Source organism: Saxophila tyrrhenica (assembly GCF_035928015.1).
Source record: "Saxophila tyrrhenica strain CCFEE 5935 chromosome Unknown scaffold_5, whole genome shotgun sequence".
Lineage (NCBI taxonomy): Eukaryota > Fungi > Ascomycota > Dothideomycetes > Mycosphaerellales > Extremaceae > Saxophila > Saxophila tyrrhenica.
In genome coordinates, this window is record NW_027041737.1 from 1,123,723 (window position 1) to 1,150,330 (window position 26,608).

The 26,608-nt window shown below is 55.9% G+C and overlaps 12 protein-coding genes across 12 annotated transcripts; 5 read left to right on the top strand and 7 right to left on the bottom strand.

Moving 5' to 3' along the window:
• Positions 1-136: 136 nt before the first annotated feature.
• On the top strand, positions 137-1,072 carry LTR77_003850 (uncharacterized protein; the record flags this gene model as incomplete). Its single annotated transcript, XM_064801105.1, has 1 exon — positions 137-1,072. The coding sequence occupies one exon, from the start codon at positions 137-139 to the stop codon at positions 1,070-1,072; it is 936 nt and encodes a 311-aa protein (XP_064661056.1).
• Positions 1,073-1,148: 76 nt separating this feature from the next.
• Positions 1,149-2,033, bottom strand: MDE1 (Methylthioribulose-1-phosphate dehydratase; the record flags this gene model as incomplete). Its single annotated transcript, XM_064801106.1, has 2 exons — positions 1,149-1,646; positions 1,761-2,033. 2 exons carry the CDS (start codon positions 2,031-2,033, stop codon positions 1,149-1,151), a joined length of 771 nt encoding a protein of 256 aa, XP_064661057.1.
• Positions 2,034-2,432: 399 nt separating this feature from the next.
• CDC5 (Cell cycle serine/threonine-protein kinase cdc5/MSD2) lies at positions 2,433-5,406 on the bottom strand (the record flags this gene model as incomplete). Its single annotated transcript, XM_064801107.1, has 3 exons — positions 2,433-2,825; positions 2,880-5,147; positions 5,203-5,406. The coding sequence occupies 3 exons, from the start codon at positions 5,404-5,406 to the stop codon at positions 2,433-2,435; spliced, it is 2,865 nt and encodes a 954-aa protein (XP_064661058.1).
• A 1,863-nt stretch (positions 5,407-7,269) lies between these two features.
• Positions 7,270-8,676, bottom strand: LTR77_003853 (uncharacterized protein; the record flags this gene model as incomplete). Its single annotated transcript, XM_064801108.1, has 1 exon — positions 7,270-8,676. The coding sequence occupies one exon, from the start codon at positions 8,674-8,676 to the stop codon at positions 7,270-7,272; it is 1,407 nt and encodes a 468-aa protein (XP_064661059.1).
• Positions 8,677-9,094: 418 nt separating this feature from the next.
• On the top strand, positions 9,095-10,158 carry LTR77_003854 (uncharacterized protein; the record flags this gene model as incomplete). The annotated part of the gene is made up of 2 exons (XM_064801109.1): positions 9,095-9,284; positions 9,341-10,158. 2 exons carry the CDS (start codon positions 9,095-9,097, stop codon positions 10,156-10,158), a joined length of 1,008 nt encoding a protein of 335 aa, XP_064661060.1.
• Positions 10,159-10,597: 439 nt separating this feature from the next.
• TVP23 (Golgi apparatus membrane protein tvp23) lies at positions 10,598-12,487 on the bottom strand (the record flags this gene model as incomplete). The annotated part of the gene is made up of 3 exons (XM_064801110.1): positions 10,598-11,298; positions 12,003-12,344; positions 12,403-12,487. 3 exons carry the CDS (start codon positions 12,485-12,487, stop codon positions 10,598-10,600), a joined length of 1,128 nt encoding a protein of 375 aa, XP_064661061.1.
• Positions 12,488-14,721: 2,234 nt separating this feature from the next.
• On the top strand, positions 14,722-16,695 carry LTR77_003856 (uncharacterized protein; the record flags this gene model as incomplete). Its single annotated transcript, XM_064801111.1, has 4 exons — positions 14,722-14,766; positions 14,824-15,329; positions 15,388-15,793; positions 15,844-16,695. The coding sequence occupies 4 exons, from the start codon at positions 14,722-14,724 to the stop codon at positions 16,693-16,695; spliced, it is 1,809 nt and encodes a 602-aa protein (XP_064661062.1).
• A 617-nt stretch (positions 16,696-17,312) lies between these two features.
• Positions 17,313-18,413, top strand: LTR77_003857 (uncharacterized protein; the record flags this gene model as incomplete). Its single annotated transcript, XM_064801112.1, has 1 exon — positions 17,313-18,413. The coding sequence occupies one exon, from the start codon at positions 17,313-17,315 to the stop codon at positions 18,411-18,413; it is 1,101 nt and encodes a 366-aa protein (XP_064661063.1).
• A 40-nt stretch (positions 18,414-18,453) lies between these two features.
• On the bottom strand, positions 18,454-19,505 carry LTR77_003858 (uncharacterized protein; the record flags this gene model as incomplete). The annotated part of the gene is made up of 2 exons (XM_064801113.1): positions 18,454-19,370; positions 19,463-19,505. 2 exons carry the CDS (start codon positions 19,503-19,505, stop codon positions 18,454-18,456), a joined length of 960 nt encoding a protein of 319 aa, XP_064661064.1.
• A 330-nt stretch (positions 19,506-19,835) lies between these two features.
• Positions 19,836-22,315, bottom strand: LTR77_003859 (uncharacterized protein; the record flags this gene model as incomplete). The annotated part of the gene is made up of 3 exons (XM_064801114.1): positions 19,836-20,188; positions 20,243-20,887; positions 20,965-22,315. The coding sequence occupies 3 exons, from the start codon at positions 22,313-22,315 to the stop codon at positions 19,836-19,838; spliced, it is 2,349 nt and encodes a 782-aa protein (XP_064661065.1).
• Positions 22,316-23,270: 955 nt separating this feature from the next.
• On the top strand, positions 23,271-25,004 carry LTR77_003860 (uncharacterized protein; the record flags this gene model as incomplete). The annotated part of the gene is made up of 1 exon (XM_064801115.1): positions 23,271-25,004. One exon carries the CDS (start codon positions 23,271-23,273, stop codon positions 25,002-25,004), a length of 1,734 nt encoding a protein of 577 aa, XP_064661066.1.
• Positions 25,005-25,210: 206 nt separating this feature from the next.
• LTR77_003861 (uncharacterized protein) lies at positions 25,211-26,333 on the bottom strand (the record flags this gene model as incomplete). Its single annotated transcript, XM_064801116.1, has 2 exons — positions 25,211-26,019; positions 26,072-26,333. 2 exons carry the CDS (start codon positions 26,331-26,333, stop codon positions 25,211-25,213), a joined length of 1,071 nt encoding a protein of 356 aa, XP_064661067.1.
• Positions 26,334-26,608: the final 275 nt, after the last annotated feature.

A 26,608-nucleotide genomic window follows, 5' to 3' on the forward strand; every position in this document is an offset into this window, starting at 1 on the left:
TCAAGAGATCATCATTGCCTCAACTCGGCAGATGCATTAACAAGCAAGAATTCCCAAGGACAAGTATTATCTCTCTCTTTCTCTTCTCTCTTCTCAACATCCAGAAAGACCAACATCAACCCTCTCTATCGTCGACATGCTCGCCATCGTAGGCGCCTCCGGCAAATTGGGCTTCGCCACCCTCACCTCCCTCCTAAACGAAAACCTCCTCCCCGCCTCCCAAATCGTGGTCACCAGCTCCTCCGACTCGGGCACCCAAAAGCTCCGCAGCCTCAACCAACCAGATCTCCAAATCCGCTCCGCGCACTGGGACGACCCCTCCTCCTTCGAGTCCGCCCTCGCCGGCTGCGACAAACTCTTCCTCATCTCCTCCTCGCGCATCCAGAAAGACTTCTTCGACGCCCCGCCGGGCAAGGGACGGGAGGCCGACCACTTCGTCGCCCTGGAAGCCGCGAAGAAGGTCGGGGTGAAACATGTCTACTACACCAGCCTCGGCTTCGCGAAGCCGAGTCAGAGTCGCGTGATGAAGGCGCACGAGCGGACCGAGGACTGGTTGGCTCAGCAGAGTGGGTTGAAGTGGACGGTGTTGCGGGAGGGGTTGTATAATGAGAGCTGGCTGTTGTATTTTGGGCACTATGGGTTCCCGGGGGATGAGAGGGAGGTGGTGAAGGTCGGTGGGGATTCGAAGATTTCGTGGACGGCGATTGGGGATTTGGGGTTGGCGAGTGCGATGGTGATTGCGGCGCCCGGGGAGGAGTGGGAGGGGAAGACGTTTTATCTTTCGCAGAAGAAGGCACATACGCTTGAGGAGGTGGCGGGGATGGTGTCGAGGGCGAGGGGGAAGGAGGTGAGGTTGGAGGTTGTGGAGAGGCCGGAGCATGAGAGGGTCTATGTGGAGGATAGAGGGATGGATGAGGGGTTTATCAAGTGGTGGGCGAAGACGTATGATGCGTTGAGGGACAATGAGTGTGAGATCAGCGACCCTACGCTGGAAGACTTACTGGCAAAGAAGGGGCTGAAGCCGAAGGCAATGGAGGACACAGTCAAAGACATGTTGGCTGCGGCGAAGTGAGCAATCTATACAGCTATGCACGATCATTGGGTCATCTATACAGCTGCACACCATCATAATGTCATCTTCACCCCATCTACTCCTTCACCCACCCCACCCCCAGCCTATGCATCTCCACCGCCAACCGAAACAAATAATCCAAACTCTCACACTGCGTCTTCGCCTGCGCCACATCCTTCCCCCAAACATAGACCCCATGCCTCCTGACCAGCACCGCCGTCGTCTCCGGCCACTCCCTTATCGCGCCCTCCAGACTCTCCCGCAAATCCTCCTCGTGCGCTGTATTCTCTATAATCGGTATCTTTAACGTGTCGAAAAAACCTAGGTTGCCTGCTTTCCGGCCGCCTTCTAGGATTTCGTTGGAGTTGGAGGTGGAGGTGCTGCCGTGTCCACCCCGGGAGATACCTTTGATCTGCTCGATCTGGGAGATGGAGAAGACGTCTTTGGAGTTGGTAGACTCACAGATCAGAGTGACGAGAACAGCCCATTGGGAATGCGTGTGGATGCAGCAGCCAGCGGAGCGAGTCGTGAAAGCCGCCATGAATAGGGGGGTGCATGCGGAGGGTTTATGGGCCTACCTTGCTGCCGTCAGCAAGGACGGTTGGAACGGCTACAGCATAGAGCAACGTATCGCGTAACAGCGACAGAGAGAGAGAGAGATGGCTCGAAGCGAATGTATATCACCTACCGCCGGCCTCCTCAAATACTCCCCAGACTCATAGTCCTTCACGAACATATCCGTCGGCTGCATGAGCTCTTTCTGCACTCCGCTGGGAGCGATGTAGACGTTGTCGCCATGTTTGATCGAGACGCCGCCGCCCGTGCCGGTGACCCAGCCGAAGTCGTAGAAGTTGCGGCAGAGGGCGCAGATGTGGTTTGCTGGGTGTAAGGGGTCGGAGGAGAGGACGAGGGAGTCGGGGGAGTTGGCGTTTGGGAGGGGTGGGGATGTTGATGAGGCCATTGGGTTGGACTTTTGAGAGATTGCGGATGCTGAAGGGGAAGGGTTGTAGTTCTATAAGGGAATGGAAGCGGAAGAGATGTAATGAGACGGAGAGTGAGGTGGCAAGGGTGGGTAGGTCTTTCATAAAAGGACGTTGAGCATGACAACGCAGATGTGAGGTCAAGCTCTTGACTTCAGGTCTCGAGAGACGACAGGAGGAACTGCTCTTCGGAACAACCTCAAAAATCCGCGACAAGCACGCTAGAGAAACCAAAGCAGCGTGAGACAAGACCTCGATCGAGGAGAGCAAATACGAAAAGTCGTATACAAGTCGTCCATCTCCAGACCGCGAATGTCCAATGCATACCCACCAACACCTTCCCGCTACCCAAATTTCCCTCTCTATACCCGGAGCACCTCTCACACCAGAGCAACATCACCCCCGTACCTCCCCACTGTGACAACCCCCGCCTGCCCCTGCTTCGCCTCCCCCCCACCAACCCCCTTCCACCTCACCCCGTCCACGTCCCCCCTCCCAAACCCCCCACCCTCAACCCACTGCCCAACAACAACCTGCAAGAACTCCAACTTCTCCTTGATCGCGTTCGCTTTGACGATCCTCGCTCTCACCCGTCCGCCTTCGTTCAGCAGAGCAGAGAGCGAATCGGCGAGCACTTCCCTGCTGCTGACGTGGTGCGGGAGTAAGTCGCCGTTGGTGGACAGGTAGCTGACGGCTTCGGGGGAGATGCAGGTGGCGCTGATGTCCGTGCCGGTGGGGGAGAGGACGAGCTTGGTGTGGTCTGGGAAATGCGCCTGTTATCACGTTAGCAAGCGACTTTCAACATCGGCAGGAGGTGATGGAGTCACCTGTATGCACCCATCCGCAAACACCCACATCCCCACACTGCCAACCCGCTGGTAAAACCGCACGAAACTATCGCTCTTCGCGCTACCCTCCGCCTCCTCGCCCCCAAGCGTCTGGCACATGTACCGTCCAAACTTGACCCACAGCACCTGCAGCGTCCGCCTCCGCTCCGCTTCCTGCATGAGTGGACCCTCCTTCACGCTCCCCAGCTCCTTGTACACTTTCCGCTTGATCCCTCGCTTTCCGCAATCCTCCAGAATCTCAAGCGGAACCGCGTCGATGCGCTCAGAGTTCTTGCCGACTTTCGCAAGCCATTTCTGCCCGTTCCGGACGACTACGTGCGTCACGGGCGCGCTGCTGCCGTTGCGAGAGGCGGCGTTGATGATGCAGCCGACGGTGCCGTCGGAGAGGACGTAGCCGACGCCGTGTTTGCGGCTGTAGTCGACCCAGCGGGTGATGAAGGGGAGGGATGCTGCGTCGGCGGAAGAAGTGCGTGTGTTGGTGGTGTTGGAGAGGGCTGCTGAGACATTGGAGCGGAATGTGTTCAGGCGTTCGAGGACGGCGTTCGGGTCGGTGCCGGTCACTGTGTCTGGATCGGAGTTTGTGGAGCTTGAGCTCGTCTTTCGAGGCACCGGGAGTCTGTTGGCAGTCATTCGAGGGGGAGGTGGTAGCGACAGGATGGCGTCTGCTGGATTGAACGAGGCTGCAGGTGCAGGCGCTGGTTCGGGCTCTGCTTCAGGTTCTGGATCCGACAAGATCTCAACGACTTCGGCATCCGCTGCCTTGTGTCTTGGTTTCCGAAGAGGAGAGACTTGCTTCAATTCATCGAGAGTGGCGAGTGGACCCGGGTCTTCAGGCGATCGTGGTCGCTCCTTTGGCTTCGTCTGTCTCGGTCGCCGTGCGAGGCTGGCATCTGCGCTGCGCTTCACCGTGCGTGTCCGCGCCGGCTTCTCCATCGTCGCGTTGGCCGAAGATGGGACGACAGGTGGTGCAGCAGTCTGGCGAACCTTCGGAAGGCGGACAGACATCGAAGGACCAGCCTCGTCGGACGCGACCCTGAGCCCGTTCTCCGCCCTCGCTGCCTCCTCGCTGATCGTTCTGGCGGCCTTCCTAACAGTGGCTGTTCGGTTCGGCCGCGCTGGGGGTGGCATGCGGATGTTGTCCGAGATCTCCTTGAGTCGCTGGCTACTTGAAGGCCGATCTTCGGCCACAGGCGGTAATCTGGCGGCCGCTGAAGTCTCTGGGACCTGATGACCAGTCAACGGGCGAGAGTCATTGACATGCGGCACCTCAAATCTCTGGCACACCTCACGCTCGGGGGCCTCCATGGGAAGGGCTCTACCTCTGTATACCAGACCTTTGGGAAGAGGCATAGTGGGCTGCCCTCCCATCTGCTCCTCGGCCAGAAAGTCGTTTATGATGCTTCTCGCCTTTCCGCCGGGTAGCTTAAAGCATTGTCCTTCTACGTATTCGCCGACGCCAGATTCACGGCAGACAGCATACCAAGTGTCTGTATAGCCTCTTCGTATTGACTCTGGTGAAGGCAGAGCAACATCGGGCCACTTGGGCGTCTTCTCCCTCGCTCCGGCCGGAATGCTTGCGGGTACATATGCGATCTTGAAGAAGTTCTGGCTGACGATCTGATCGGGAACCGGACGTTGTTCTTCGGGAACCAGCAAGCTCGCAACAAGATTCCTGAGGTCGGAGCTTTGGTTCGTCGTCGCGCTGAGTTCGGGCCACGTGTATGTGCCTGACTTTAGCTTCTTGTAGATCTCGTCCTTGGTCGTTGCATGGAACGGTGCTTTCCCAACTGCAAGCGTGTATGCGATGACACCAATTGCCCACAAATCGACCTTCTCGTCATGGCCCTTCCCCTTCTCCAGAATCTCAGGTGCCAGGTAGTTGGGCGTGCCGCACATAGTGGTCCGCCGCTTCGCTTCCATGTCCTTCTCTGTCACCAACAGTGCTGCCAATCCGAAGTCGCCTACTTTGATGTTCATATCGCCGTCGAGAAACAAATTGCCCGTCTTCAGATCTCGGTGGACGACATGTCGGTGGTGCAGGTACTTGACAGCACCGCATATCTGGATCACGAATCGTCGTATTTCGGGCAGTGTAAGGTATCTTCTCTTCTTCAGCATGTCCGCCAGGGAGCCATTCGAGCAGAGCTCTAGCACAACGTAAGTGCTCGTCTGGAAGGAGAAGGCGCGATAGAAGGTGACGATGTTTGGATGGAGCACTTTCGAGTGGATTTGGAGTTCTGTCACGAACTGTAGCTGGATTAGTATCGTCTTCCATTTCTTAGACGCATGGTGAAGTCTATACCTTCTGCGCTAGCTTCGCAGGCTCCATCTTCGTTTTGACAATCTTGAGCGCGACCAGCTGTCCCGTCGGACTGCTGCCATTGTATCGTTCCGCCCGATGGCAGATGGCAAATCCGCCTTTGCCTAGCGCCGGTCCCGTCGCATATTGTATTCCGTCAGGTTCTGTCACGATCGGAGGCGGCGGGTCTGCATGTATCGAAGACATGACGGCGCTGTGTCGCCTGTTGGTATAATACTGTGGTATGCTCGACAGACGATGGAGTTGACGACTGTTGATCGAAGCGCCGCTAGCGTCCCCAGATCCCTGCCCGTAGCAACCAGATAAGCGAAAGTCAAAACTGCTTTTCAACCTCACTTGAGAGGTCGTCTCATGTTCTCTGTCGCAGAAATATCACAGGCATTGCGCCGCACAAGGTGTTGCTTGTTACTGTATGCACGGAGTTGTGCTGTGCGCATGATTGGATATACATTCATCTATCTCATGTCGCTCTGAGACGCAGCATCTGGACATCATGAACAAGGAGCAACACCAACGTCGGTTCCCCATCATTGCTAGAAGGAAGAAATGAAGACTAGATCTTGTCCGATGCATTATGGAAATGATGACGACCCTTCTGGACCATATCTTCAAGAAACCACTGAATCGGATGGTCACGCTGAGCAGCGAATGCCGTGCTTCTGGCCGTAGAACTGAGGATGTCATTCTTCGAGCGCAAATACCCCAGGTCACCCAAATCATGCACCTGTCGTACGCTACCGGTCCTTCGCAGGCCATTGAGGTGGTTCGAAAGGCAGGGGTAAACGAGGGGACAAGGGCGGACGAAGAGGCGTGTCTCGAGGTGGCGAACTTGAATGAGTACGCACGTAGCCTAAATGGAAGGCATGCTGTGGCTCGCAGGCAGGAAGAGTTACGTGAAGTTGCACAGTGAAAATAAAGCATGCATGCGTTACGGTCATCATGTAGTCTTACTACGTTCGCGGTCTGAGGCACTCTTTCGGCGGACAAGGGCGGGAATGATGACAGGACGAAACTGCTCGTGCACAATCAGTGCTGCAACAGTAAGCAGAAACAACCCATCAGAGATCACCTCACTGTTCCTACTTGAAGCCAAGTACTTGTCTCAATCGAGCCGCCGTCCGCGTCCACGAAACCACTGTCGCAGGATCCTCGATTACAGCCGCACGACAAACAACACCACTGTCAAAACGAACACCACGGCCCACCACCACCGGCCCAATCTCGGACATCACCCCCAATCCCTGGCGAAAGTGAAGTGAAGTAATATATTCCACTTCCACAAACCCTCCCTCACCAGCCCACAAGCACCAAAGCCCATAAGCGACCAAGAACAGAAAAAACAAGCACGTGATATCATCACGCAACAAGGTCCTAGTTAAAACACAAGTTCGAATCTCGTGAAGTCTCAAGACAGAAAGCTGCAAATTGAAAATTGCCAAAGAAAGTAAACCGCAAAGACAGGGTCGACAGGACAGATCGCAATGACAGGGTTTCTTCACCTCCGAAAGGGGGTTTTCTTTTGCTGTTTTTGGACGGCCTTCGGTTGGTGGAGGGCGGAGTGGCCTCTTTTGTTTAGTACTGATACTCTACTTGGGGAGGAGGGAGTGTGCACGCTGTACGAACTTTGAATACCTCATCAACTGATCCCCATATGCGGTCGTATCAAGCTGATCATTCTACTCGCCGCAATACCCAGTGCGCACTAGGCTTCGACCGGAGAAGAGAACGAATCTTCGATGCCGTCAAGTACTGGCAGCTCACCCTGTAATGCCTCAAAATACACGAAAAGCACGGGTGCGATGACAGGAAAGGTAATAGCAGGCTGTAAGCTACGTGTACCCCTGTGGGATAAATGCACGCCGACGGCCACGTACGGCAGGACATCTCAATGGATCGAACGCTCGCGAAGGCCGGATATGTATCGAACTTTATCGTGGTCGTAACAATGCCTCTCCGCTCAACGAACGCTATGCAACCCCTGTCATCCCACTATCCCGCTAAACCCATCGCTCAAAACGCAGCACACACACAAAAGCACTTCGCCCTGACCTACGGCCCTCCCTTCGGCCCCTGTCTCCACCGCTTATACCCCCTCACCCCCGCATTCACCTGCACAAACTTCCCCTGGCTGGGGTCATAAGCACTCTGCACATCGAACAGCATCCTGCCCCTCTGTCCCCGCACCTCGACCAACCCTTGCACCACGAAGCTGCCCCGTGGAGGATCGAAGGGAGCCACGCCGCCTTGTCGGTTCGCTTTGGCGGTGGGGGACCATGTTTTCGAGAGGGTGGATTGGAAGACGTGCATGGCGATGGGGAGGTCGGTGGATGCGGCGCTGGAGGCGGAGGCGGGAGCAGAGGGGAGCGGGAGGTTCGGGAGAGGTATGGGGAATTTCTTCCCATCACTCGAAGAGGATGAGGACGGCCGAGCTTGTGGTGAGGGAGTGGCGGAGGGTGACGAGGCAGCGTCGCGACTACTAGCCACGGCGCCTGGACTCCCGCTAGGATCCGTCTGCGCCTTGCCCACACCACCCTGCTTTCCCTCCCTCGCGGCAGCCTGTCGCTTCTCGACCATCTCCATCGCCGTCTTGAAACGTTCCTCCGGCGCCATCGGATCCCGCGCCTCCAGCCCCAAGCTCTGCTTCACCCGCCGCCACTGGATCCCTGCCAACACCTTCAGTGTCGCCCAACTACTCTGCGCCGCCGCGCTCGGCCACAGTGCCCGCATCAATCGCCATTGCTTCTCCTGACTCACAATCTGCTGGCTCCACGCCACAAAGCCATCCCCAATCTCGATTCCGCTACGCTCGTACTCCGGCGGTGGACCGTCGGGGAAAGAGATGTCGAGCCAGTATTTGCCGACTTTAGCTTCTGGACCAAGTTGGCGTGCGATGGTGGGGTGTTGCGTTGAGCCGGTGTAGACGATCTGTACGAGCTCGGACTGGATCTTTTTGTGTCTCGTCCGGTCCTGTGCGATTTTTATGAACTCTTGCCATTCGGGGTCGCTGCCGCGGTAGTACGTTCTAGGCAGCTTCTTGGACCAGGTCATAGGGATGAATGTAGAGTCGGGGTCGGCGTAGAACGGTGGGCCATCTTCTTCTTCTGACGCCTCCTCCTTCGAGGGGTCACCCGAGGCCTGCTTCTGCTCATCGGTCTGCTCTTCTTCGTCGTCCACAAACTCGATCTCGATATCCATGTACCGCCATAGCAGGTTGAAGTAGAGGTAGACGACGCCGGTGTAGACGCCAACCGTGGCCAACCGGCGGAAGGTGAAGAAGCCGGGTCGCTTGAAGCGGACGGTCCGTAGATTTATGGGTTCGCCAGAAGAGGATGAGTAGACTGTTTGCGACTTGTGTCTCCTCTGTATGCGCGGGATCTGTGCTCTTCGTATGGGTTGCGGTCGGTGGATGGCGTGGGGCGTCTGGCGGAGTGTAAGGGCTCGCGGGAGGCGATGCATGGTGGTGGCCTATCGCGGGCTCGGCATTCGTTCTGCGCGACGTGAATGCGTTTTTGGTACCAATACCAGAGATCCGGGAGGGTTTGATGTAGGAGGTGACGAATGTAAAGACAATCAAAGGTAAATGGTGGGTTGAAGTCTGGATCCGGGTCATCCCGCCCGGGTGGCGCTATCCCGCCCGCCGACACATATGCCAAGCCTGACCTCAAGATAGCCAGCAGCATTCAATGTCCATCGTCTGGTCACCCTCTAGCAACGATTGGGAGCAACGATGAGGCTGACACGATCCATACTACTGCCAGCGTTATGCTGTGCTTCAAGAGCGGCGGCATCGGTGGCAGGGACAGTCTACATCTACGAATCGCAAAGGAGAGACATCAGCGATGAGAGGAGGACACTATCGCCAGCCGCAGCACGAATGGTACTGGCGCAGAGGGCGGGAGTAGAGGAATATCACTCGGCGGACCTACGGCACGATGAGGCGATGCAGGCCATCAACGACTTTGGCGTAAGATCGCATCTGCTAGGCCAGGCCGGGAAGGGGGAGAAGGAACAGCAACAGTACATCTTCTTGGTAGAGGTACCCGAAGAGCATGAGGAGGCTTTCAGTATGTGCTGGATCAGCTCGTAAGACGCGCTGATATGCTAACAATCTACTTAACAGCTGAACGTTACTCCGACCGCGCCTCCAGCTTCAAGATCTCCCCCCTCCCCTCCACCGACAGCACCCACGACCTCCTAGCCGACATCCTCCAGCAAGCCTACCCATCCACTAAGGACGCCCTCTCCCGCCTCTCATCTCACACGACCGACTATCCCAACAAGCTCGCCGGCGCCATTCGCACCAATATCTACGACTTCGAGCGCAAGTGGATGCAAACCATCCACGACGGCGGCTATCGCAACGACATCACCATCATCGCCATCTCGCCCTCCACTTCTTCAGAAGCTCCAGAGCCCGTGGAGGACCTCTGGGGCACCTACTCCATGCCCCGCCTCCCCCTCCACCACAAACGCCAACAAACCGAGCAACCTCTCGAAGAACCAACGGCCACCACGACCAACCTCGGCGCAGCCGCTGCATCCAACGCGACTGGACCTCTCCGGGGCATCCTTCCCGCCTGCTTCCCCTCGCTCGAAACCTGCAACTCCATGACCCGCAACTGCACCGGCCACGGCAGCTGCAGCCTCAAATACACCGACTCCTCTGCCCCAGATCGCTCGCCGGCGAAGAACTGCTACACTTGCACTTGCAAGCCGCAGGAGAAAAAGGATAGTCAGGGAAGGGTGTCGACGACGTACTATGGCGGCCCGGCGTGTCAGAAGAGGGATGTGAGCGTGCAGTTTTGGCTCATTGTGCTTTTCTCCGTGGCGATGGTGGGGCTGGTGAGCTTTGCTGTCGGGACCGTCTGGGAGATGGGTGATGCGGAGTTGCCGTCGGTCATAGGTGCTGGCGTTAGTGGGCCGACGGCCAGGAGGTAGATGTTGTGTGAGAAGTGAGTGAGACAGAAAGGCGTCAAGGATTTCTCAGGTACGATATGTGTTTTGTAGTTGATGGTTGGTTCGATGTATGAATTGTTTGTACAAGCAATACTTAAAGCCACGGTATCTCGCGCATGGCATCCTCTCGTCGCTCTCGAGGCGAGTCCAGCGACGTTTTGCCAGAGCCGTGGCACTCGGCGAGCCCATCCCATCGCATCTCCCACATCTCACATCCGAAGAGCCCTCGCCTGTTGATCAAGTGGTCCAGCACCCACTCAGCTGTCTCCCCAGGGCACTTCAGCACCATCAGCGCTGCATCCCATGTCGGGATCGATTGGCGGACATGCCACCTCCACAATCCTTGGGCTCTCCACTGCGGTTTAACGAGGTCGAAAACGAGCATGTCCAGCGACAGCGACCCCCGCATCTCTTTTGACTTCTAGTGATAGGCTGGCGGGGATGCGTGGAACCTGTTCAGGTAGTCCTCTAGCTGGCCACAGTAGACTGCCTCCTTGTGCGATACTGGAACGCTGCCACCCTCTCTTACAATGCGGAGGCTCCAGTCAACGAAACGGCCTATTGCCAGCTTGGTTGGGTCGATGAACTCAACACGTAGCGCCTTTCCACACACCATCTCAGTCCTCCGCTTCCCGGTCTCCGTCTCCGAGATAAGCGCGATGACTTCCGTGCGCGCGTAACGCCTGATGACCAGCAATGACCCGTCTTCCATTTGGTACCGTACGAAAGCAACTTCCTGCCGCTCATCGATGTCGGTCTCCAGACGTCTACGCACAGCAGAGGAGGCTTGGAACATGTAGCGCAAGGTAGGATGTCCAGCGGCGGCGAGGAGCATGTCGCTCTTCGGCATGGCGAGCAGGATCATTTCTGTGAGCTCGTAGATGTCCAGCACGGCTTCGAGAGAGAGGCAGCTGCTTAGGCGCGGGAAGACGTTAACGGTGGTGGCGGCCATGGTACGGGTGTGAGTTTTTGAGGTGTGGACCTTGTCATGTGTTTTGGTGGGTGGCGGAATGGTGGACATTCTGCTGGCTTGGTTGAGGATAGTCTTTGGTGGCTGCATCTTGTACTGCTCACGCGTATGAGTGGTTGAAGTGAAGATGTCATTCGTTGAGAATGGTTCACCTGTGGATGCAGGAGTTTAGTAAGGGGTGGAAGCAGTGAAGAAGATACGAGCAAAGCAGGAAAGGCTGAGCGAGCACAGGCAAGCGCGAGTTCAGTTGCACATGGAAAGACCGAACCGTGGCTTAGAAGCTCGACTTCACTTCTTACGTTCTTCAGGACCAATGAGGTGCCCATTTTACCTGCGTGAGTCAAGAGGTGAACCCTGACGGTGTCGATAGCAGTTCATATAGCAGAACTTCAGTCCAACACAGGATTTCGATCATGAGGAGGTTGTGGATTGCTGCGAATTCAAAGGAGACTGCTCACATATTCCATTGTACAAGATGCAAAGGAGTTGGATCTGTAAAATGGTACGGACATAGTTCTGGCCCGAAGAGAATCGACTGGTCAAGTGGTCCATGACGCACAGATCTTTCCGTATGGTATATTGACTTACTAGTACACGCTAAAGCCGACAACATGCTCTTCTAACACCCAATGCAGAGTGCTCATCTTCCACTGCTGAACAATCTTGACACCAACGCTCCTCCGACATTCCGCGCCAGCGAGCCAGAGTACAGCCCCCTCTCAACCAGCCCACTGGCCTGGCTGAACTTATCGCATCTCGAGAAAGCCAGCGTATTCGTGATCGTAAGCACCAGCGCAATAACTGTCCCCTGTCAGCCCCAACGCCTCCCTTTTAAACCTTGGTACGCAGCACCCACCAACAAGCGTCAACCAAATAAACTCAAACTTGACAATCGCCACCACCGCCAGCGCCACCCACAGCGCCGGCTGGCAGTACAGCGCCAACCAGAAGAACCGCTTATCCGTCGCATTCACCAACTTCCCGCCCGGCTCATTCGGCTGCGGCGCCGATTCAAACACCCAGTGCGACTCGCCCGAGTTGGCATCGACTTCGTTCCACCATCGTAGGCCGACAAGACGGCGCCCGGCGATGTTCTTGAGGTAGTAGAAGTCCGAGGCGAGGAGGAGGATGGTGATGATGAAGATGAGGACGAAGTTTTCGGTGAAGAGGAGGCCGAGGAGGTAGACTAGAAGGCTTGCTGTACTCGTACGTCTTGGGTTAGCAGGGAAGGTAGGAGGTGTGGGAGTGTTGCGTACCGATGCGGAAGGCGAGGAAGGTGACGAGGGTTATGGGGTGGGCACTGAGGCGCCAGTTGAGGGTGCCTGGGATTGGGTTGTCCATTGTTGAGTGTATGTGTTCAATGCATAGTCCCGATCGTCAAGTATTTGTAGTAGACCAGCAACCAGGCTACCAGATTCTTTTGAAGAGAGCGTGTATGTCCGTGTTGGGAGACGTGTTCGGGAGCTGAGGTTGCAGGGGCGCACGTGACGTTGGCACCTCCCACTCCTCTTCGTTTCTTGCTTGCGAGGCTGTTTCTTCCTCAACACCATCTACAAACCCATCGAAAAGACCGCAGTATTCACAAAATCGTACTGTTCGCCCGGAGATCGATGTCATTCAGCAATATCACCACGATTTGACCATCTAGTAGAACAGCGACTGAGCGCAAGGAGCGGAAGAGATTTTGGAGAACAGCGTCCCAACGGACTACCATCGACGATAGCAGGGACAAGTCCAACACTCTGACTGTTGCGTATGAGTTGGACTGATGGAATATGAACGTGAACATCAGCCCGTTGAAATAGCCTGCACGATATGCGTGGAGACTTTGGAGACAGGAACACAAAGACGTCCACGGGTGGCTGCCAAATTGCGACGACGCTGTCAGCTCAGGCTATGGTCTTGCGCGACCGTCTGTTCCTGCGCCGCAGAATTCAACATGACAGACAGCACGACGTTTAGTTCCTAGTGTTCAGTTGATGAATCATAGGACGACCGATGGCTGGAGGAAGCAGCTGGCACTGCATCGCACTGCTGGGCGAGCAGTCTTGCCGGGTCCACGAAGAAGTGTTAGTACCTAGCTGACGACGTCTAGGTCACGCTTAAAGGTCACATACAGTAGCGGTATCACCAAATCTGCCCTGACGAACGACCTCAAGGTAGGTGCAACATGGAGGGACCGGTAGGCTGACCGGTGTAGTCGTGAGTCCTATTTGCTGTTTATCCATTCTTCTCGCACATTTCCTTCTGGCTTCGCTCTTCGCGCTTGACGGTGTGTCCTCGGCGGCTACTTTCACTACATCCCGGTGTCTAAGTCAAAAAGATGGAACTATTCTTGTATTAATACTCGCAATTCTCACTGGCATAGTGCCTTGTTTTTCAATTGGCCGCAAAAATCTCACACACGGCGATCTGCATGTCAAGATCGAGCGTTTGCACCAGACCTCTCGGATGGGTGCTGGAACGGTACGTTCATCATTGGAGGCAGGAAGGACAGTGATCGTGACGCTAACAGGTTTCTGCAGGTCTGGTTCAGTCAGCTTGACAGCCTCTTGCTGCGTGGCTTTCGCAGCGCGAGCCTTGAACACGTCCCTGATTGTCCGCCTTGACAGGCCCAGCAATAGGTTGAATGGTTCAGCAACGCTAGAGAAGCAGACTTGCGATGCGCTCAATGCTAGGCTTGCTGTCTTGCAGCTTTCCTGCGATGCTGGTCGATCTTCAAGCCGAGTCCAAGTCCACCACTGGTTAAAAGCCGAAGAGGGCCTGCGGTACTTCTGGGCCAGGTCTTCTTACGAGGAGCGTGGTGAGACGGCTATCCTGGCACGGCAGAATGCTTTCGACAGGAGCGGGGTTTCTGTTACAGCTCGGCAACCGTGCTGGGCTGCGTCAGCTCGACCAGCGAGCTCAAGTGACAATCGCCCAGCTGAGACGGTCCTGGCTGGGAGTGGCTTTCACAGGCCGGACGGTCACGAGAAGGCATACTCTGGCCTTCCTCGACACACTCGACCTCAGGAGCAGGATCCCGCTGGAAGGAAGGCAGATCGGAAGCGTCGGCTGGGCGGGCAATGGTGCTCACGCCACCTTCTGATTGGCTTCCGGCATGCTTGTTGCGGTCGAGCTTGCCAAGCGTCACCACAACAAGCAGCACAACTTGTTCAGCAGGACGCTCTTTGGATCGAATACATACGAGGCGTATGCAGAGCATTCACTTGAGCTCCTCATCTTGTTTGCAACGAGCAAGAAATCACGAGCCGGGCGCTGGTCAACGTGGAAGCAGGGTGACTGCAGCCTGTGCGACAGACTTCTTGGCCCGTGCGTTTTCCGCAGAGTTCTCTTTTAGACTGCGCGCCTTCTTCCGCTGTTCTCTCTCTCTCCACACAACACCATCCGCCATCAGCCTCTCCATCACACGTCGCCAATCCATCGCGACCACGTGTGCCTATCACTTCCCTCGGCTGACCCCATCACAGCACAGCATTATTCACCGCGTTACGGGAGGATACGCGTCGCAGTGAGCCCAGCGCACGTCGCAATTTCTGCTTCACCCACACCACACCCTCTCCACCACGATCACGATGGTGGACGAGCCCACCACATCACCGCCAGTAGAGGCGCCAGCGGTGAGTCGTGAAGTAGTGACAGGTGAAATCTGTGATGTCGTTGCTGACCGTACCCAGCCTGCTACTGAGGCCCCGACCGAACCCACTCCGGCTGCTGACACGAACGGCGACGCATCTGCTGTGTCAAAGGACGTCGAGGACACCGCTGGCAAGCAGGCCACCACCGAAGCCACTGCGCCAGATGGTGTCGAGACCGCTGAGGTAGCTCAAGCCGAGCCTGCCGCCGCCCCAGAGGCTGCTGCGGCTCCGAGCAACAAGAAAGAGAAGCGCAAGTCGAGCGGTGCCGTCCCAGAGCACAAGAACAAGAAGCTTAACAAGAAGAAGAGCATGCCCACGCTTCACCTCAACTGCCAGCCGGGCGACTTCTACTGGGCGAAGCTAAAAGGCTACCCGCCATGGCCGTCTGTCATTTGCGACGAGCAGATGCTGCCAGAGTCGCTACTCGCGACACGGCCGGTGAGCACGACCAGGCCAGATGGGTCCATTCGCGACGACTTCAAGGAGGGCGGCAAGAACTCGAAAGAGAGAACCTACCCGGTTATGTTCCTGTCTACGAATGAGTTGTGAGTATTCATCGTCTCTTATCTAGCCATGGCGCAAAACTGACATACGCGTCTGCAGCACGTGGATGATCAACACGAACCTCGAGCCGCTTGAACCGGAGGAGTGCAAGACGCTGCCAAAGTCCAAGATGATCAAGTCTCTGCAGGACGCGTGGAAAATTGCCTCTGAGAACCACGACCTCGCCTACTTCAAGGGCATTCTGAAGACGTGGCAGGAGGAAGAGGCTAAGATCGAGCAGGAGATGCGCGAGGAAGCTGCGCGTGCCGCAGAAGAGGAGGCCGCGCGCAAGGAGAGAGAGGCCGTAGATGCCGAAGCTGCCGCGACCGAGGAGGCGCAAGCGAAGAAGAGCAAGAAGAGTCGCAAAAGCAAGGGCAGTGAGGACGATGTCGACATGGTGGACGCGGATGGCACGAAGTCGGCTAAGAAGCGCAAGAAGGACGCTGAGAGCGATAGCGAGGGCAAGGTATGGCTGCTTAACTCTATCCATCTGGAAATTATGCTGACTGCTGCCAGCCAAAGAAGACGCCAAAGGTCACGAAGCTTAACGCGCCAAAGACTCCAAACGGCGAGGCTTCAACGAAGAAGTCTGCGGCAAAGTCGAAGAAGAAGGTCGTTCAGGCGCCCAAGGAAGACGAGGAAGTTCAGAAAGAGCAGCTCACAGCAGAGCAGGAGCGCGAGCACCGCGAGAAGGCCATCCTCTACCTCCGCCATAGGCTTCAGAAGGGCTTCCTGAGCCGCGACGTGACCCCGAAGGAAGACGAGATGGATGGCATGGCGACCTTCTTCTCCCAGCTTGAAGCGCACGAGAACCTCGAGGCGTCCATCATTCGTACCACCAAGATCCACAAGGTCCTCAAGGGCATCGTCAAGCTCTCGTCTATTCCCAAGGATGAAGAGTACAACTTCAAGAAGCGCAGCGCGTCTTTGCTAGACATCTGGAACCGGCGCATGGCCGCGGATGGTGATGTGGCGCCACCCAGTGCTGTTGAGCCGAAGGAGTCTGTCGAGCCTGCAGCTGAGGTAAAGGCGGAGAGTGCCGTGCCCGAGACGAACGGCGAATCCGCTGCTGCTGAGGCCCCGAAGAGCGAAGATGAGGCGAAGAAAGGTGCACAGGAGACTGAGACGAAGGCTGACGAGGCTGCTAAGGAGCTCGACGCGAAGGTTGAGGAGGTGGCCGACGCGAAGGTCGAGGAGCCCGTCATCGCGCCCGCTGAGACCAAGGAAGCAGTGGATGTCGAGGACGTCGAGATGGGCGAGGCTGCACCGGAGGAGTCTGCTCCGAAGGTCGAGGCTGCAGCCCAGGACGAGTCTGCGACCAAGGAGGAGCCTCTGACTTCGGACGCCGCGGCAGCTGATGCTCCGTAGTTTGGAGAGGCAGCGAGCTAGTGTGTTCGACGGCAAGTATGAGGAGACGAGACAGGTGGCAGTACTGGACTTTTCAACGAGCGTGGAGGCGCTGGCGGATGCTTTGGCTCGATTGCTGAAGCTGTTGAGGGGAGACTCGATCTTTTGACAAGGGTGGACAGGACCTCGGTCACTTCTAAGCGATGCTGGAGAGGCGTTCTCTCACACCGTACCGCGAAGCAATGGGTTGGGTGCTATGCTTGATGGCGTGTACATTAGGCTGGGAGGAGACGGCGAATAAGAACGTCATGAAATGGAATACCGTTGACCCATGGCTGCTCTTCTCTCGCGTGCGTTCGCCGCTGCTGTGTGCAGATCCCAGGCTGTCTTATGATAGTATACAGAGTAATCCGTTCAGTTTACACGCCTTTCCCTTCTGGCGTCGAGCAAGCGGCTGAAGCTTTGCCGGACGACATCGCACCTTGCCCTGCCCGGAGCCGATAGCAAGATCAGATCACATCATCGACATTGTGTAAGAATATATATATTCATTTCGAGGTAGGTCTGCTGATTCGGCTCTATCAAGCCTTCTTCTCTCCCCTTCCATCCATAATACAACGCCACCAGACACAACAACCATGGGCGGCGGACCACCAAAAGAACACCTCCTCTTCGCCGTGCCCACCCCAGAACCCACCGACACCACCAACGCCCTCCGCAAGAAATTCCCCCAAATCGAGATAACCTGGCGTCAAGTCTCCTACACCTTCGACTTCGCCGCCATCCGCGCGTCACTAGGGAAAGACATCTGGTCCAGCGTCACCATCCTCTGCACCTTTGCAGGCTTTCCTGCCTCCCGCTCCGAAGCGCCTCATCTCCGCCTCGTCCAACTGTTGAGTGCGGGCAGCAATCATGTGCAGGATCTTTGGATTTGGAAAGATGAGGATATCACGATTTGCACGGCGAGTGGGATCCATGGACCGCAGATCGCCGAGTGGGTTGTCATGACGCATCTGGTGCATACGCATAATTACAAGCATCTGTACGAATTGCAGAAGCGGCATGAGTGGCCGAAGAGCATCAACGCCGAGCGTCAGACGAGCGTACGCGATCGCGTGGGTTTGAGGCTTGGGGTGTTGGGGTATGGGAGTATAGGCAGGCAAGTTGGGCGGTTGGCAAAGGGCATGGGAATGGAGGTGTATGCGTACACGGCTACGCCGAAGGATACACCGGAGAAGAGGCGGGATCCGGGGTTCATCGTGCCTGGGACGGGGGATGAGAAGGGAGAGGTGCCGCAGAAGTGGTTCAGCGGGTTGGATAAGGAGAGTCTGCGGCATTTTTTGAAGCAGGATTTAGATTGGGTGGTTGTTGCGGTGCCGTTGACGAAGGAGACGAGGCATTTCTTGTCGAAGGAGGAGTTTAGGGTGTTGAGCGATGAGGGGAAGAGGAAGGTGTTTTTGACGAATATTGCGCGGGGGCCTATTGTCGATCAGCCGGCGTTGATTGAGGCGTTGAAGGATGGGACGTTGGAGGGCGCGGCGCTGGATGTGACGGATCCTGAGCCTTTGCCGGAGGATAGTGAGTTGTGGGACCTGGAAAATGTGGTGCTGACGCCGCATATTAGTGGAAGTGGGGTGTCGTATCTGGACAGAGCGATACAGGTACTCGCAGTCAATCTAGGGAAGTGGGTTGATGGGGAGAAGCTGATCAATGTTGTGAACAGAGACAGAGGGTATTGATGCGTATAAGCAGCCATATGTACAGACTATACTCACATCTTTACTGCGGCTCCTCATCCTTGAACTTGTCCTGCAAGCCCTTGACGTCCATCCCGCAGAGCTCAGCTTTCGCCACGATAGCCTTCGCCTTGCCAACCACAGGCACATCAATCATCTTCCCATCCAGCGTCCACGCTCCTCGCCCCTGCGCATCAGCCTTCTTGTCCGCAATCACAACTCTCACAGCCCACTCAGTCTCCTGCTGACTCGGACTAAACACCTCCTGCACCGTCGACACCTGATCCGGATGAATACACTGCTTCCCGTTGAACCCAAACCTCTTCCCATTCTCGCTCTCCTCCTGCAAGAACCTCCTCCCCTCCTCCCCTCTGAAAGTCGTCGACACCAAATCCAACGTACTGGGCAGATTAAACGCCCTCGCCGCCGTCACGATCGCTGACCGCGCATACGTGAACTCGTTCAACCCCGGCGTCCGCGTGATGGAAAGATCGAGCGCAAAGTCCTCCGCCGCGAACGTGATGCCGGATAAGAAGGGACTCGCGGCACAGATTGCAGACAAGTCCATCACGCTCCTCGCGCTCTCCACCAACGCAACAATCTTGACCGGATTCCAGCCAGGCGAGCCAGGCGTATGTCGTTCCGGTAATTTCTGCTTCAGCACATCGGTGACGAAATGTAAATCACTCGCCGCGTCAACTTTAGGGACGACTAGGCAATCCAGGTTCGTGCCCTTGAGCACTTCCGTGAGGTCATCCAAAGCCAGACCGGAAGAGACGGGGTTGATGCGGACGGCTTGCTCGCGAACATTAGGCACGCGGTCTTTGTTCAGCACGGCGAGGATGTTCTGGCGGCCTTCGGGTTTCTTGGAGGGCGTGACAGAGTCCTCGAGGTCGTAGGCGATGGAGTCGACGGTGAGGCCGCGGGATTTTTCGAGGAAGCGCATGGAGGAGCCGGGGACTTGGTGGTGTTAGTAGAGAGTTTTATATATGTTGTGTTTTGTCTCTGGAACGAAAAGATTCATTCTTGATCTTGGATTGGGGTGTGCATACCGTAGAGTTGCGCCCTTCGGATCACTTGCGCTGCGGCCGCCATGATGTTTCGCCGTTTTTCCAGGCTATGCTCAATGCAAAATGCAACTTTGCTATATATACGCCTCTTGACGCACAGCTACGTTACAGGCATCACTGCGAGGGAACAATATATGGAGTTGGAGTTGCTTGGAGTTGACTGAGCAGGGGCCACTGGCCTATAACCGAGTAGCCGATCTCGGAGGTTGCTGTATACATGCACTCCTTCATGTGCAACTCAACGACATGAAAGTAAAGCCGCGAAGGAAAAGCGCTGGCATGGATTGGTAATGGTACATGAACTCCCCTGATAGTTCCCCAAAACGTACCCAGAGAGTAGGAAAACACCGCGAATTTATGTCCCTCGCGATGTCACTTCCTCCGACCGATCCTCATCCTCTGAGCCATTGAACGACGCATATTGCGCATCCGGCCTTAGCATCTTCTGCAAGGGCGACGGTGACCTCCCAGGCGCGGTGTTGTAGCCCGGGGCCAACCCTTTGGCCCGTCCACGTGAGGACGACGACGAGATCCTTCGTGGGGAGGCGTAGCCTGAGTCTGCGCGGGAACGTCGACACAGCCACTGCTGTTTCGGCGATGGAGTCTTTTCGGTTGGATGAGCTATTAAGGGCGAGGTCGCTACGATTTCTGGCGGGTCAGCAGGTGTGGGGGCTGAAGCATGCGGCGGTCTGCCGCCTTGAAAGTCATCTGGAGGTAGTTAGTGGTGGCGTCTTTGTGACTTCTTCATGCAGATGCACTTACCGAAGCGGCTGACATGCTTACTGCACGTCTTCAAGATACCCTGCAAGATCGCGAGCCGCTGCTTGTTATCCTCTCTGTCCCTGACCACGTAGTCAGGCTCTGCAGTGGATTGCTTGACCATACTCGCGTCCATGCCAGCGACAACGTTGGCCGTGAAGAGCTCTTGCAGGTCTTCGATCAGGCAGCCCTCGATGGCCAAGTTGGCGAAGTTCTCGAGGAACGTGTCGAGCGCAATGGCGTACTGTGCATTCACATAGTCCAGTACAATCGCGGCCTGCCCGAGCTGTGCCCCCGTCTTCTCCTGTTCGGGGTCGTCTTTCCCATTTGCCCACGAAGCCTCTCGACGAACCTCTCGAGCCTCGCCGAGCCGTTTTTGCAGCTCGGCAGAGTTCAGGATGAAGACAGCTCTGCGGGTGTAGGGCTTCAACAACTCCTCGACTTTGAGAAGGAGTTTGCTTTTGCTTGCAGCCAGCTTAGTCTCGAGGATGCCGTTCGAGATCGCCTCAGCTGTATGAGAGGGTGCCACGTGGGCCAAGGCATATTTCAGGAAGCTCTCTGCGAGATGCCAAGTTGTTTTGGCGTAGGTGTTGGCGAAGCGAGCCCATTTGGATGTCTGGTGTCGAAAGACATCGTTGATGATCTCAACTGGAAAGAAACCATCAGGCTCCTATCCTCGGTTTCGATGAATGTAAGAAGTCATCATCTTCAACAGGACGTCCAACTCAAGCACTTCAGGGCCTTGGAGAGTGTCGAGTCGACCACCGGACTGGGCGTGAAAAGGTCCAGCTTGGAAGTCGTTGGGCGCTGACGGCGACTAGCGACGGCAAAGCGTTGGCCTTTGCTATGCATGTCCTGTGCAAAGTCATCAAGGAGCTGTCGCATGGAAGCGCGAAGTTTCAAAGGCTCGAAGCGAAACGATTCGCGGTGAAATCCTTGGATACCCGCAGTGACAAGTTTCTCAAGCTGTCCAGCAATCGCGGTCAGCTCTTGTCTCTGCTCGCTTTCAAGCAGTTTCGGCTCCCCCAATTTTGTCGCAGACCTCTCGCATTCTTCCACCCTATTCTCGATCCTCCCCACAAGTGTTGGCAAGCTCGTCCGGATTGATGCAAGCAAGATCTTTCTGAGTTTCTCCCGGAGGCTGCTGCCACCCAGATCAGACTTTGGCAGGTCCTTCCAACGGAAGCTCGAGGCGGCAGAGAAGAACTCAGCCTCAAGAGCGTCCCGTTCGTCAGCCGTGGCATTTGCATGCTGGGGATCGCAGTTCTTGAGGACATGCCAGCCCATGGACACAACGATGTCACGATTCTGCGCAAATTTGACGTCTTCTGCTTCCGCGCTGTACCCTGCATCGACGAGGTCAGGCTTTGTGATGATACCGAGAGTCCTCTCGCGCTCCGGGTCGACCTGGCGAGCTTCTTCGAAGACAATCTGGTTAGCTACATTGTTGTTTGCCGCCGCGACTGCTAGGATGATACTGTTCTCCCGAGCCATGTACGACATAGCAAGCTGCTTCACGGTGTCGATATCTTCTGGCAGCTGGTCTCTGTTCGAGGATTGGATAAAGCCGGGAAGGTCCACGAGCGTCAAAGGTGGCAAGTCAGGGCGCCGAATGGTGATCACCAGCTTGTCTTTGTAGAATCCGTGGCCACCATGACCTTCAAGGTCAATGTCCGCCAGACGCGCAGTCGCTGCTTCGATGACCCCTGGTATATGCTGCAGATCATTGAGATCATCACCAGGCGCGAACTGCGAGAGCTCTTCTTTCTCCTCAGGAGTCCGGTCCGAGGCCGGCTCTATGCGGACCTCGAAGCTCGATTGGGGTGCTCTACGAAGGACCAGCTCCATGGCGAGCTTTGTGCATAAGGTGTCTTTTGAGGGAAAGCGAACCCTCGAGATGGCTTCGAGCACGGAGGACTTTCCACTGGATTGATCGCCGCATACGATGATTTGGGTAGGGTCAAACTCAGCATTGAACGCGTTCTTACGAAGCTGGTCGGTTGCGTCCAGAAGCTCTGCCTGGTCTCCAGATTGCAGTTCATGAAGAGCGGAGTGGGTGTTCTTAAAGTCAGCCATGACACCGTGAAGGAGGATGTTGATTAGTTCGATGTAAATGTGTTCAAGATAGTTAAGAGTAGGTAGTCTTTGGTTGTAATGTTCAGAGATGAAAAGCTGTCTTGAAAGACTAAGAGAAGAGAGAATGGGCACGACGTCCACGAAGCTTTTTATCAGTAAGAACAAATCGCCTATGCTTAGCAAGAACCCTCAGCTGCAGGCAGGCAGCTCTTCATCGAGCACGTGCGACAGACGCATCGTCTTTCATTGGCCATGGATCATCCTCAGAGATCATGTTCAGAGTCTCAAACGTGCGCTGAAAGGCGGAGTGCAGTAGCGACACTTGGCCTCCAAAGTCGTTTGTGAAGAGAGCATGATGGCTGAGCTGTGCCGCACGGCTGCATACTGTCGAGGCACACTCGATTCAGGATACGATCGCTTAGCGGATAGGACGGTACGGAGAGGTAGGACCTGAACTGCTGTACGACGGAGGGGACGTAGAGAAGCCCAAGGCGCCGTCCAGCTCTGCTGGTCGTGCAGACTGATGGGAAGGCCCTTCGCGTTGTTCGTAGGTGCAGTCCTTAGCCTCAAGACCAGGTGAAGTCGGCCAGAAGGCCAGTGAGCCGGACGGCGGCAGGTGAGACAGCCATGGGATGATTGTGCGCCGACCCTGCTCTGAGACGTACTGATGTCGCTGTGGCGTATTCTCCGGCGTCTCTGGGCGGGAGGCGAGATGTACTAATGGGGTGTGGAGAGGAAGACTTTGCGGTAAGAGACGTGTCGTGGTATTTCGTTGCATCTGCCTTAGGCTTTACGGTTAGAGTTTGGCCGCTCGGCAAAGCTTGGCCGAGCCGAATATCAATCACCCAGCTAGGAAGGTAAACAACAGCATTTGCGTGATCGGAGATATACCGCTTGAGCAACGGATAGAAAGGTATGTCGGACTCCTTCACTTGTCTTCCTTCTTCCAGCAACAATGGAGAAGTCAGCGCAGCCGTACGAGCTGCCAGCTCCAGTGCCTCAGAGACAGCCACGGGGCAGTGTGTTGCGATCCGTTTCCTACGTTCTCTTCCCTCTTCTTGTCCTTTTTACCATCCTCAAGCAACCTGTCCTCGACCTTCTCCCCAGCCAACACTCCCACAATGACAGCTCGAGCTCCCAGTGCGCGCAGGTCGATCCTCTCTTCCCGTCAGAGAACAATGGTCGCCTCGAAGACATGTACGACTACATCTCCACGTCCGAATTCAAGACCGACTCAATCAAGCGGCTCTCTGGAGCCGTACAAATAGCAACCGAGAGCTACGATGACCTTGGGCCAGTGGGCGAGGATCCTAGGTGGGAGACTCGCTATGCCTTCCACGACTACTTGAAGAAGACCTTCCCACGAGTTCATGAGCACATGCAGCTGGAATTCGTCCATACATACGGCTTGATATACACATGGAAGGGCTCGGACGAAGATCTGAAGCCAGTGCTTCTTATGGCACATCAGGATGTCGTGCCTGTGCCGAACGCTACGGTTGATGCTTGGACGCACCCGCCATACAGCGGCTACTATGACGGCAAGTCAGTCTGGGGTCGAGGGTCTAGCGATTGCAAGAATTCGCTGATCGCCATCATGGAGACCATGGAGCTCTTCATCGACGCTGGATACGAGCCAAAGCGTACAGTCGTGCTCTCCTTCGGATTCGACGAAGAAATGGGTGGTCGTCAGGGAGCCGGCTACCTTGGGCCGTACTTGCTGAAACGCTATGGCAAAGATGGCATCGCTGGGATCGTAGACGAAGGCAATGGCTTTATGGAAGCGTGGGGATCCGTGTTTGCTGCACCCGGTACCGGCGAGAAAGGATACACCGACGTCCACATCACCATCCGCATGCCTGGTGGACACTCGTCCATTCCCTACGATCACACCAGCATTGGCGTTTTGAGCGAGCTGATCACTAAGATCGAAGCTGATCAATATCCGACGTACCTAACAGACGAAAATCCATATTTAAAACAACTGCAATGCGGTGCGGCACACTCATCAGACTTCCCGAAGAAGATCAAGAAGTTGCTCGGTCGGCGAGAATCGCACAGCTGCAGGGCGAAGCCAGACCACCTCGCTCTTGAAGCCGCCAAAGAGAGTCTCGGTATCAAATACCTCATGCAGACGTCGCAGGCGGTAGATGTCATTGAGGGCGGTGTCAAGGTCAACGCGCTCCCCGAACGTGTCTCCGTGACAGTCAACCACCGCATCAACAATGGTGATGAGCCGGAGATGGTTTGGCGGAGACTCACTTCCTTGGCCAAGCCGATCGCAAAGAAGTACAACCTTACCCTCCACGCTTTCGACGGAACACAAGAGGCAGCGCAATCGATCTCGCTCTGGGACTCCCCAACCACGCTGCGGCCTGCACCGATCACTCCAACCGATATCGACAGAACCACACCTTACTCCATCCTGGCCGGTACGACGCGAGCAGTGTACGGCGAAGACATCATTGTCTCGCCGGGCTCGACGACCGGCAACACGGACACAAGATTTTACTGGCCGCTGACAAAGCACATCTTCAGATTTGGACCGGGTTATGATCCTAGTGTTGGACCCGGGCTCGGGAAAATCCATACTGTTGACGAGCATATCAGTATGGTGAACCATATTGGGATGGTGAAGTGGTTTACGCTATTTGTGAGGAACATGGAGGAGGCTGATCTCGAAGACTGAGGCTGCACTGTCTAGACTGCTAGGATATGAAGGCTAAGCTCCATATGCAAGAAGCTGTGGCAATGTGCGACTGCTCTTCTTCTCCAGTCTTTGCTTGTGCATGTCTCCAGGTTATCCTTGCTGCCCTGTCGCAGAACACTCGCCGCGCCCATACGTATTCTGCTGCCGAAGGAAACTTCCTGTGCAGCCGCAAGCAGACCGACCGTTCACAACGCCGCCATAGCATCCTCCCACACCTTCTCCGCATAATCAACCCCGACCTCCACCTTCCTATGCCCACCCCTCGCCCTCTGGACCTCCCTCGGCGCAAACATCTGGCACCCTCTCCAATTGAACTTCAGCCTCCCAAAAACCCTCATCACCCTCTCCACCATCTCCCCCTCCTTCAAAATCCGCTTGTGCTCCTCATCCCACATCAGTAGAAACGCCAAATGCTCCAACTCCTTCTTGAATATCTTCTCCGCCTTGCCCAGGAAATCCCGCACCTGATCTTCAACCCACTTCACATACTCCGGCGACGGCAAGTCCCTGCCCACCCTGTCGGCCCGCTCGGCGCAGCACAGGACGAATGTCTTAAAGTCGTTCTCGTACAGCCCGTCGGGACGATGGATCGGTGTCGGCTTCCCCGCTTCCGTCTTGGTGTCGGGGTTCACCCAGAAGTAGCTCGCACGGATGACGGCGCGCCAGAAGACTTGACGGGTCGCGGCGAGCCAGTCGGGCGTGGTGCCGGGGTATTTGTGGTTGAGGAGGTGCTCGATGATTTTCTCGCGGTGGCGCGGGCTGACTTGGTACTGGTGGCCGGTTTGTTCGGAGAACCAGGTGGCGATGGCGATGTGGTTCGGGTCTTCGGGCTCGCGGGGGATGGGGCTGGTGTTGTTGATGAGCTGTTTTATGGAGATGGGCATGGAGTCGTCGACGTTGTTGAACCTGGAAGCGGATACTTGACCACGGAGTCTGCGCAGGTCGACGGGGCCTCCGTTAGTGTGGCCGTCGGCGGTGGACGCCTTGTCTTCTTCTAATGCAGATGTTAGCTGGAGTAGATGAGGCTTGTCCTTGTAGCGTCTCACCTTCATCGTCATCCCCATAGCCGTTGGTGTGCTCGCTCACGCGCAGTGCGGATGGGTCAGCGTCAGGGCCGCAGAAGAGTGCATCGATGGTGTCGCCATTCGTTTGCTCGTTGCTATCCTCTTCTTCGTGCGACGGAAATTTCTTCTTCTTCTTCTTCCTGGTAGGGGCCAGAGGCTCGTGGCCGCTCTGGACGTAGTCCTTCACCGAAGATTTCGCGCCACCCGCACCGTTGGTAGTTGACATCCAGTCGGGTGCGCCCATGTTGATGGCGGAGTAGTGCTGTGAGAGGGTGTGGAAGCAACGAGGGAGTATGGTTATGTGGAGAATGATGTGCGTGAAAACAAGTCTCAATGAAGTGACGATATCAAAAAGTACAGCAGGTGTTTGCCGGCTTGTTTTGATGTGTCAGATGAAGTGACGTCGGAGAAAGAAAAGCTCCCGCTAACCTGTTCTTTCCTCCTGCTTGATTCGTCGACCATACGCATGTGACAACATATACATAACAATGCCATCGTCCTTTGATGGTTCTTCGCCAG